The sequence below is a fragment of the Candoia aspera genome, chromosome 18 (genome assembly GCF_035149785.1).
Source record: "Candoia aspera isolate rCanAsp1 chromosome 18, rCanAsp1.hap2, whole genome shotgun sequence".
Taxonomy (NCBI): Eukaryota; Metazoa; Chordata; class Lepidosauria; order Squamata; family Boidae; genus Candoia; species Candoia aspera.
The window spans coordinates 4232357-4242923 of record NC_086170.1 but is presented as its reverse complement, the minus strand read 5'-3'; the positions used below and the strand labels follow the sequence as shown (position 1 = coordinate 4242923).

Here is a 10567-nt window from a genome sequence, read left to right as displayed (position 1 = left end):
CCTTCTGCTCTGCACCACCCACCAGCCCGTCTTCCACCCATCTTCCCGGCCTCTTCTCTTCCTTTGGCCATTGCCAACGTCCCTGAGTGGCACAGCCCCCCCAATCCTCCACCCTTGTCTTCCAGCGTCTTCCCTCTGTCTGTCTGCTCACCTGTCCATGCCCTCGGTTTCCCTTTTTTCTCCGACCTGCTTCTGCCCAAACCCAACAGCCTTGTTTTGTTCTGCGCAGAGACCCACCCACCCAAACAGGCAAGTCCTGGCAGAGGCCCCTTCTGTGTGCAGGACAGCTCCTGCCCCAAATACTCTGCGCACTCCTAAAACGAGCAGTGTAAATACTTGCATTTTACGCCTGTGTCTTAATAAAGACATTTACTTCCATATTACTGGTCTTACTTGTCCCAGATGGCCTGTGCCCAGGTGCCAGGCATCTTGAGTGGAAACACCCCGATTCAGCGATTGGAAAGACCCTGGCAAAGACTCTCAGCAGAGACACGGGAAGAAGGCAGAGTGTTTACCTTCCTGTGAGACCTTCTGTGGACTACATGGCAGCTCTGTTTCCAGGGAGGTGTGCACACCAGCTGTCTTGACACCAAAGCAAACTTCATCCGCTGTTTAGCTCGGGGAAGACTGCATGGGAAGCCAATCCGTGTCCTTGTTTCTCTAGCCCAGTCAAACCAAGCCCCCGAAAGCTGCATTTAAGCAATCTCCTTGCTTTCTGAGTTCTCAGCCGGCAATTTTAAGCATCCCTGCCTCGACAAAAAGACAATTTTGCCCCTCCCTGCCAAAGCCAAGGCTTGTGTTTTGAATGCCCCACCAATCTGGAAAGATAGAAAAACATTTAGCCCCTCTCCAAAACCTAAAATGACACCTGAAATTAAATGTTATCCTGGAACTGGCAAAGCCCTGGGCAAACGTCGCCCCCTTAAAGATCAGCAAACTTTCTTGGGGGGATCATCCGCGTTGCCTCAATGGCAGCTGGGCTGCTCCATCTCCCATTCCTTAATGGCGGCATCTGGTTGGGGCATCCTCTGTGGCCATCTCCCATTCCTTGATGGCGGCGTCTGGTTGGGGCGTCCTCTGTGGCCACCGCTGACGGTGTAGACCTTCGAAGTCCCTTTCTGCCAGCAGAACCGCCAGTGGCACTGCTTGCTGGCCAAGGTGTAGTAGTACAAAATGGGATTGAGGCAGCAGTTGAAGCTAACCAGAGCCAAGGTGACCCGGCGCAGCTTGTAAATGGAGGCGGCAAAGCGGCAGTTCTGGATGAGGCCGGCCCGCATCAGGAAATGCAGGAGGTGGGTGAGGTGGAAGGGCAGGAAGCAGGTCATGCAGATGGAGAGGATGAGATAGATGGTGGTCAGGGCCTTCCTTCGGCAAGCACCGCGAGGGATGTGTGAGATTCGCCGGGCGATCAAAGGGTAGCTGATCAAGATGACCACAAAGGGGACCATGAACCCGAAAACCAGCACACAGATGTTGTAGGGGGCCATGCGCCCCTTCCATGAGGCTTCTCCAAAGCCTTCAAAGCAGACCCGGGCGTTGCTGACGTTGGCATCGAGAGGCCCCCCCAGGATCAGTGAGCCGGCGATGCTCAGCCCGGCCGCCCAGAGGATGACGGAGACCAGGGCGTAGTGGGCGCTCTTGATCCTGACATACGCCAGCGGGCGCAAGACGGCCACGTACCGGTCGACGGAGATGGACGCAAAGAAGGCCATGCTGAGGTAGATGTTGAGGAAGTACATGGTTCCCGTGATGCGGCAAGCCACGTCCCCAAAGACCCAGTCGTTGCGGTGAAGGTGGTAGTGGATCTTGAAAGGCAGGATGCAGACAAACAGGGTGTCCACCATGGCCAGGTTGACAAGGTAGACGTAGGAGCGAGGGGGTTTTGAGACCCGCCAGATCAGCAGGTAGAGGGCGGCCCCGTTTTCGAGCAGGCCCAACACAAAGACAACGCCGTAGATCACAGGAAAGAGGAAATACTGGAAGTCTGCCTGAAGGGTGCACTGCCTGCTGACGTTTGCCGTGGCCTGGTTTTCCATCTTCTCCGGAGCGGGAGAGGCCCAGCCCTGTCTGCTGCAGGAATCCTCTCAGCCCCTCAATCCTGGGAGCGAAGGCGGCCAGCGAGAAGCAGCTGGGAGCAGAAGCCGTCCACCTCAGGTCAGCTTGGCCTGCCTGGCTGGGAAAAAAGAAGCTGGTCCGAAAAAGACACAGGCAGAGGTAAGACTTCTTGACAATTCAAAGCTTCTTTTTGAAAAAGAAAAGAAAAAACATGCCGGCCGCATTCCTCTAGCTGCAATTAGCCGCCCTGACCTGGGTTTAGTTTCCGGTTGAGTTGGCCAGCCATGGCTTGGCAAAAGTACCGAAAGGCTAGCTGGCCCAACGGTCTAAGCCCAACTCTCCCAACCCAGGGCCCCTTTATTGGTATAGAACACCCATCATCCCCCACCGCCACAGTGCTTAGGAAAGCAGGAACTGTGTTAGCTCGCCCCCTGCATAGAAGGAAGAAGTTCTTAGCACGTTTGGGCAAAGTTTTCAGAACTATGAAACTTTCTTAAGGGGAGAAAAGAAGTTAAAAAGTGAGGGTGGAAGCTCCCAAATTGTGGGTGGAGATTTATTTTAAGGGAGCCTCTGTGTATTTTCACCGTGATCAACCATAGGAACAACAACATGAAAAACCTACCTGTTTGCATACCCCCAGCCTCCGTCGGCAGCAGTCCTGGTGTTCTTCTTTGAGGGTGTCTGAGCTTAGTTCTCCGCTTTTGATTTTTAGGTGCTTCCTCCCCCTCTTCCCCGCTTGCAAGCCGAAAGGGCCTCCCACACGTCCTTTGCACCGGAAGCAGGGGACCAAAGCTTTGCTGCTGAGTTTTGCAAAGCACAACCGAGGCAGCAAGGGACATGCGGATCAGTGTTAGGCGGTGGTGCCTTCCCAATTCCACAGCGTTTTCCGTAAGATTTTAGAGCAGAAGGGCCAAACTGGTGGCCCCCAGGGTCTGTAAGACCTCTATCCTGATCGTACCAGCCCCCCTCAAATAAGGCAGTGGGGAGGGAACCTAAAAGGTGGCCGTGAGTCTCCGGAGGCATGAAAAGACAGCAAAATAATAATGGGGTACTTTTACCTCTGCAGGGCTGAAAAGATTCATTCTTTCGCACAACCAAAATTGTCAAGAAGCGTTTAATGGAAAAACTTGATTAAGTCTATAATACTCTGCTAAGATAGGCTATATTGTTTATCATTTTGAAAGTGGATCTGAAAAGTGCTTTGCAGACTCTAACCCACTGGGGTTGTGGCATAGGTAAAAAGCTGTCAAAGGCACTCAGTAGAGGAAATGCTGGCAAGCTGGAAACACAAGTCTGCCGGAAAGTAACCCATACTAACCAAGGGCTCCATTGCCAAAGGAACAACCCATCCTCCCATAAGAGCTGTGTAAGGACTTTATTCAGGACTTTATTATTTATCCCCACCAGGGCTCACCAGACTGACTCGGCCTTCCCCGCAGGAGGGGTGTGAGCAGGCCCGGTGACCTTTCTTCCAACCCAGCGGGGGTGGGCCCTGGGGTTTTGGAAAAGGGCCTCTTTCCTTTAGCAAGGAGGCGAGGCTGCCCACCCCATCCCCTCACGTCACTTCGGCCGGCCGCAGAAACTCACCTCCTGCAGGTTTTTGAGGCAGGGAGGCAAACGGCACGTTGCCTGCCGCCCGCCCGCAGTTGGGGGCAGCCGAGCCCCAGAGCGCTGCGGCAGCCACTCTCGGTGCTATTTTCAGGCATGTGGCAAGGCGGCGGGGGAAACAAAAGCACCTGCTCCTTTTTGCTTTTCATTTTTGAAAAGAGAAAGCCGCCTCCTCTCCTCGTGGCTAACCAGACGTAGGCGTGTGCCTCTCCCGGCCTCTGAATCATCTGCAGCGCGATTCATTTGTTCTGCCTAGCCCAGTGATTCTCAACCTCGGCCACCTGAAGAGGTGTGCGCTCCAACTCCCAGAATTCCCCTGCCAGCAAGGAAACACAATTTGTTCCCCAGCTCATTTTGTAGGGCCACTTCAAGCCTTGTGCTTCTCGAAGGATGAGCTTCTCGAAGACTTCCCCCATTCCTGTCTTATTACAGGGTTCAAAATGTGTTATTTCCTCTCCTTGCTGACAGACATGGCAACGCAGCTACGACTGTGTTAGCAGGCAAAGGTTTATGTCCTGTCCTTGCAGACCGTGTGTTTTTGATGGTGCATTTGCCAAGCTGTGTCTCGTAGCTGCACTTGAAGGAGAAAAATGGGCGAGTCAAACCTCACCCCGTAAGACTTCTGCGGTAGTTAGTTACTCAGCCCTGCAGCAAACCCAGAGGAACATAAACCTTTTAAGGAAATATTTGCATACCACGCTTTCAACAAACCAAGGCCTCTGTTGAAGCAAAGCATGAGAAAACGGCGGAACTGAAACCAATTTTCTACTGATGGGACTTTGAAACAGAACCAAATGCAGTGCTCAGCAGAGAAGCATGGGAAGGGAAGGACAGGTATCTATCCCGGGCAACTGAATAGTGTGGAATTGCCTCTCTCATTGTTCCCAGCCACCTTGGCAGATTGGCTTCCTCAGCCACTGCCACCACTCCATTTTGAACCTGAGGGGAATTCACTCCCCTGATCTGGTGTGCGCACCATCCTAAATGACAGTTTGCTAACCAAACCACAATTTTGCTGCAATTGCATGAGAATAATTAAGGCACCGCCTTTTGCAAACAGATGCCGTTGAGGTGCTTAGAAGCTTCTCCGTTCTGCTGTACGCCAACGGTGCAGCGAGGCGCACATTTACAGAATTTTAAATTATCGTTTAAAATGCATGCATTTTAATGCATCTTAGATGATTTGCACTTTTATGGGCAGTTTTGACGTCCAACCGATCCAGGACGCCTGTGCCCGGCTCGGGGCTCCTGGCGATAAAGGCCCCCTCCAGGGTGCGTCTACTACGTCGCCTCCCCTGCGCGAACGCATTCGGTCGACCGTTTTAAAGCATGCCCCACGCGGGACGCTTCTCTTCGGCGTGATTATCCCCCTTCCCCTCTCTCCTGTCTCCCTGCGTCGGGAAGCGGCGAGCTGCCTCCCCCGACTGGGCGCCGTCTGCAGGCAGCTTGCCGGCCGCCTAACGCCGCTTCCAGTGAAAAGATAGGGCGCTTTCACGGGGCCCTGAGGGGCGGGGCGTCGCGCCTCGATTGCGAGCGTCGCCTCGACATGGAACGCCGGCGCGGGGCGGGCGGGGCGGGGAGTCAGCCGGAGCCTCCTGGAGGGAGCGGGGGAAAATTGCCAACCTCGAAGCGAAGCGGCCAATTTCCTTTGTGCAAACGGGCCCCGAGATCCGAGCGGGGGGGGGCCCGGTCGGATCCCGGGGCCATCCTGGACTCAGGACCTCTGACCACGTGCAGAATTCTTTCCCTCCATTAGAAGCGTTCCGAAGCCGCCTTGTCTGGCGGGGGCGGGGGGAGTGTGGGTGCAAACGCAACGCTGCTGCTTATTCGTCCTCTATCGGTGCTTGAGGTAGACTCTCTTTGGAAATGGAAGTTTCACTGAAGAGTTACAGCAAGTAGCAGTCGAACGTCCATCCTTTGTGAAACAGTAGCAAAGTGATAAATATAAGGTTGGATTTGAAACATGTTTCCAGCTGCAAATTACGAACGTGGGAAACAGCCGCCGCCTCTTCGGGAAACGCCGCCTCTTAAAGGGACTGGGGCGGGGCGGGGCTCGGTTCTTCCGGGCGGGCGCATGCGCGCTGCGCAGGGCGGGCTGGCCGCAGCGTCCGGGCGGGGAGCGGCGCGCGGGGCGCGGCAGGACTCGCCCCGTTCCGGTAAGGGGGCGCCCGGGCGGTGCGTCTCCCCCCCTCAGCCGCCCCCGGGCTGGGCCCCGCGGTTCGCGGCGGAGGGACGGCGGGGGAGGGAGACGCCGAGGGCGGACGGGGCTGCGGGTTGCACGCGCACCGCACACACACGCACACACGCACACACAGCGCGCTCGCCTCTTGCTGAGGTTCACCCCGCAACGCCGCCTCCGTCCGGGGCACCGTCGCGTTGGCAGCGCGAGGGGGCAAAATAAACGGGGGGTGGGTTTAATGCGGCTGCCGGGCGGGGGGAGGAGAGGAAGAGAGAAACCGCCACTAGGACCCCCCCCCTTCGCTGCCCTCCCGCAGCAGAGAGGAAAGGGGGGAGGGGCCGCGCAGCCAGTTAGCGCGCTCAAATCAGGGGCTGGTTTCCCTGGGGATAACGGCTTGGCTTTTTAACGCGCCTCATGAGATCTAGCAACCTGGGTGGCGTTTTGGAGGGGGGCTGGCCTGCTGGCGAGGAGGCTTGCTGCTCGCCCGGAGGTGGTTTGGCCGCCGCCTGCTTGGGCTTTGCTGGGGAAGAGGAGATGCCTGTTTGTGCGTGCAAAATGAAATACTTTAAGCCCGCATTTGCAGTATGGCGAAGGTTCCTGGGGGTGTGCAAATACGCGTTTCTTCCACGAGAGAATTGCTGGTTTCTCGGCTCTCGGTGTCTCCCCGAGACAGTGGTGTATTTGAGTGGCTTGGAGCCGCTGTTCTGCTTCTTTGGTCTGGAGCTGGAGGGTGAGGAGAAGAGGGGGCAAAAATTATTGGGGGGGGGTTGCAGAGAAAAGCTGCATTATACTCTGAGGAATTTGGGATTTCTGAAAGAGAGAGTGCGCTACTATTTGCAGAATGCAGCACATCTGGTAGATCGCAATGAAACCAACTTTACACAACACACTGAGCGTGGTGTGGGTTTTCCTTTCTGGTTATTAGACGTAGCCGTGCATTGATCCTTTTCCTTTCCCCTTAATGTTCAGTTAATTGAATATTGGGTTGGGAGACGCACTTCACACGAACCCAGCAACAATAGTGGGCGATAGGCCTGGACTGGGAAGATTGCATTCTGCCAGGATTGTAGAGGCGTGTTGGTGCGCTGATGTAAGTTACAGAAATTGCTGGGCCTGATGCAACGTTCTGAGCGCTACGCGGGTGGAATCCCTTGTTCCCAGATGGCTTTCATGGAGCAGCGGGGCTGTGCGGCTGATTGCCTAAAGCCTGTTGGCCCTTGCCTGAAGCCCATTCTCTGCTGGGGAAAGGAAGTGCTTTGGCTGGGCTTTGGGCAGCAGACCTACCCAGAAACCAGAGACGCTGTTCTACCTTGACATCTGCACGTTTCTGAACTTTGCTGTGTGGTTTGCAAAACAAAGAGTCCCACGCATTAGAGAAAAGCGTGCACCACAAAATGAAAGACGAGGAGAAATCTTTGGTATGCAAAATAAGAGGGGTGCAAGGATGTGTGTATCTGAAGAGAGGCCCACGCGTAATGTCCTTTTGAATGGAAATGGGAGGCTGCAAATATACAGAGGGTGGTGAAAGAAGGGCCCAAATTTGGGCGTGGTCTTTCCATTTGAGTTGATCTTTTTTTCTCTCTTTGTGACCCCCGGCAATTTAACCTGGCAGATCAATGACGGTGCTTCCGTTCTGCTCCACAGGGAAGAGGGAGGTGGCCTCTGGCTGGGAACCGCCAGCTCAGGAAGGGTTAAGGTGCTCCCCCCACAGCCTCTCTGGGTTTCAAGCCCATGCCAGCTGCTGGCATGGCTTATGAATGAGGCTGGGAGCCACTTCTGCCAAGGAGCAGGGAGAAGGAAGTTGTCATGGAAGTGTTTCCATGCAGCTGCTGAAGTCAGCTTGCAGGGGCTCCTTCTCCCTCTCCCCCACCCCCAGCTTGCTGCAGAAGTAAAAAAGGGATGAGGGACCTCTGCCAGAGGGAGCTGGCAAGGCCACTGGAGCAAATGCCAGCTGCAAATAGCCCCAGATGAGAAAGGGAGTGGGGGGAAACATTACTTCTAGCTCAAGGGAGAGTCTCAGGCTTGCGTTCTCTTACAACAGCTCTCTGCAGCCGGTGGGCTCCAGGGAGGTTGGGCTACTGCAGGATCGCCAGCTGGCGTAGCCTGGCGGGGGGAGATGAATCTGGTCCTCCAACACGTACGTGGCACTGGATTGGGGCAGGTTGTCGAGGTTTTGTGTGCACGGGTGTGTGATCCCAGCCAGTCAGGGATGCTAGCCGATCCCAGCCAACTAGGAATCACGGGGCAGCACCGCCAAGGGCAGGGAGATCTAAGCAGACTGAATAATACCTATGACCAGGGGCCCTCTGCCTCCATAAGGCTGTTTAGCGCAGGGTCTAAAACGGTTTCTCAACCTCGGCAACTTGAAGATGAGCGGACTGCGACTCCCAGAATTCTCTAGCCAGCTGTGCTGGATGGGGAATTGGGAGTTGAAGTCCACACATCTTCAAGCTGTCAAGGTTGAGAAGCCCTGCTTTAGAGCCTGTGGCTGATGCCAGGCGGGCCCACTCTTTCTGGCAGAGCAGTTGCAGTTCTCTGGTTCACGCAGAGGTGCGCTCCCTTCTCGTGCTCACGAGCACCGTTTCCCCTTCTGCTCTCTCCCCAGGTGGCCAAGCGGGTGGGCTGCATGTTCTACGTGGCCAGCTTCCCGGTGGCCTTTCCGCTGCAGCCCCTGGCCCTGCAGCCCACCGATGGCAACTTGCCTCCTGCGGAGCTTCGCCCGGCCTCCACCGGAAGTGTGGCTTCGTCGCCCTACGGCGGGACGCTTCTCCCCAGCCGGGTCTCACCAAAGCAGGAGAACGGGACCCCCTTGATGGCGGCTCTCGGCGACCCCGCCAAGCCCCCGTCATAACCCCCCGCCTCTCCTCCGCAGTCTGACATTTCACAGTCTGAAGAAGCAAGCCCACCCAAGAGGCCGCGTGGGACTTTTCTGAATTGGGGAATTGAAAGAACGGACGGGATGTTTTTCTGGATTAGGGAGGGTGGGAGGAACTAATCCAAAGAGATGAAGGAAGGAAGGAAGGAAGCAACGAAGTCAAGCTTGGAGAGGGAGGGGGCCTACCTGCCTTTTCTCCGCCGCGTTGTGGAAATACACCTCGGCAGAATGGCCAATGAGCGGATCCAAAGGAGAAAGGTAACACCACCACCACCACCCATCTTCCTTTTTCTGGGGAGAACATCCCTGGCTGGAACCGGTACGACACAGTTCCTTCTTCGGGAGGTCTTTGCATCGCTGGCAACTTTTGAAATAATACCAAAGACAAACTGATCCGGCACTGAAAACTCCTCCGGTCCGTGTTTACTTCAGCTCGGATGGTACAGCACAGCCAAGCTCTGTGGGGCACCTTCTCTCTTTCTCTTTGGCTTTCTGTGTCTCTCTTTGGTGTGCAGTGTTGGTTTTTTCCTCCCATCCTTGCATATCTGGGTGTTTGCTGCTGGGAGGCTGCAGAGAGCCCACCCACAGTTGGGGACCTGCCTGGGAATTGTTGGGAGGGGGAGAAAAGGAAGCAGACGAAGGATATTGTAGTTGGGAGGGAGCCTGTTGCTTCCCTCCTTGAGTGGTGTGTGTGTGTACACAGACAGAGGTATGCTCCATTTTAATTGGGTTTTGTGCGTGAAGGATGTGTGCATTCTTTTTTTTTTTTTGGTAGGCTGGCTGAGGATGCGGAATTGCGCATTTTCCCTCGCATCCACACCCAGGTATTGCATATCCATGTTTAGCCTTTGCCTGCTTTCAACCACCCTGTCTGCGGGTGTGTGTGTGTGTGTCTCCCCAGTTTGTACAGCGGTGGAAAAAACGTGGGGCCAAGCTTGCCTGTTCGGTTTCAAGACACCCACACGTCCTTTTCCCCCGCTTGTGCATTTTCAACAGCACCAAAATCAACCCAAGATAGCTCAGTGGTACCGTAGCTTCTTACAAGATACACACACACACATTAAGATATATGTATATATGTACATGTGTAAACATGTACATGTACATATACATGAGTGTGTGTGTGTGTGTGTACACACATACACTTCTTGATTGTGTGGCCAAGCATGATCAAGAAGAACAGATGTAATGGGAACAGCGCACATTGAACGGCACAGCCAAGTAGTGGGCATTGTGTGCAGGAACATCTGCACGGTGTATGGGCTGGACCCTCCCAAGTCCAGTTGGGAGACTCCACAGAAGGTTGTGGAGAAGGACAGGGCTAAGATCCTGGGGGCCTTCCAGATCCAGGCAGGCAGGCAGGTCCTGGCCAATCAACCGGACATCGTGGTACTAGAGAAGGACCGCTAGGTGGTGGTGGTGGTGATAGATGTAGCGGTGCCCAGTGGCAGCAGCATCAGGGAGGAGGAGGAGGCGGCTGAGGAGCTGGAGAAGGACCAGGGCCTGAAGGAGGAACTGGAGGGGATGTGGAAAGGGAAGGCCGCAGTGGTCCCAGTGGGGGTAGGGGCACTCCGGGCTGTGATCCCCAAGCTGGGCGAGGGGCTCCAGCAGATGCCAGGAGCAACCTCAGAGCTCTCTGTCCGGAAGAGTGCAGTGCTGGGAACAGCTGAGATCCTGCGCAGGACCCTCAAAGTCTGGGGACTTTGGGGACCCCAGGCTGAGGAAGACACCCACCACCCTTGGGGCTGAGAAGGGAATTGTTTTTTACACACACAGACACGTATGTATGTATATTGTCCAACTATCCATCACTTTAAAATTAAGGCTTTCCAGCAAAGCAGTTGAAAATA

At 55.1% G+C, this 10567-nt stretch overlaps 2 protein-coding genes across 2 annotated transcripts; one reads left to right on the top strand and one right to left on the bottom strand.

Moving 5' to 3' along the window:
* Positions 1-965: 965 nt before the first annotated feature.
* LOC134507170 (lysophosphatidic acid receptor 6-like) lies at positions 966-3026 on the bottom strand. The gene is made up of 2 exons (XM_063317663.1): positions 2678-3026; positions 966-2128 (listed from the first exon to the last, which is right to left on the bottom strand). The coding sequence occupies exon 2, from the start codon at positions 2034-2036 to the stop codon at positions 966-968; it is 1071 nt and encodes a 356-aa protein (XP_063173733.1). The 5' UTR covers positions 2037-2128; positions 2678-3026.
* LOC134507169 (uncharacterized) lies at positions 2340-10311 on the top strand. Its single transcript, XM_063317662.1, has 5 exons — positions 2340-2353; positions 2768-2904; positions 4865-4935; positions 5637-5819; positions 8448-10311. Exons 1-5 carry the CDS (start codon positions 2340-2342, stop codon positions 8691-8693), a joined length of 651 nt encoding a protein of 216 aa, XP_063173732.1. The 3' UTR covers positions 8694-10311.
* The last annotated feature ends 256 nt before the right edge of the window (positions 10312-10567 follow it).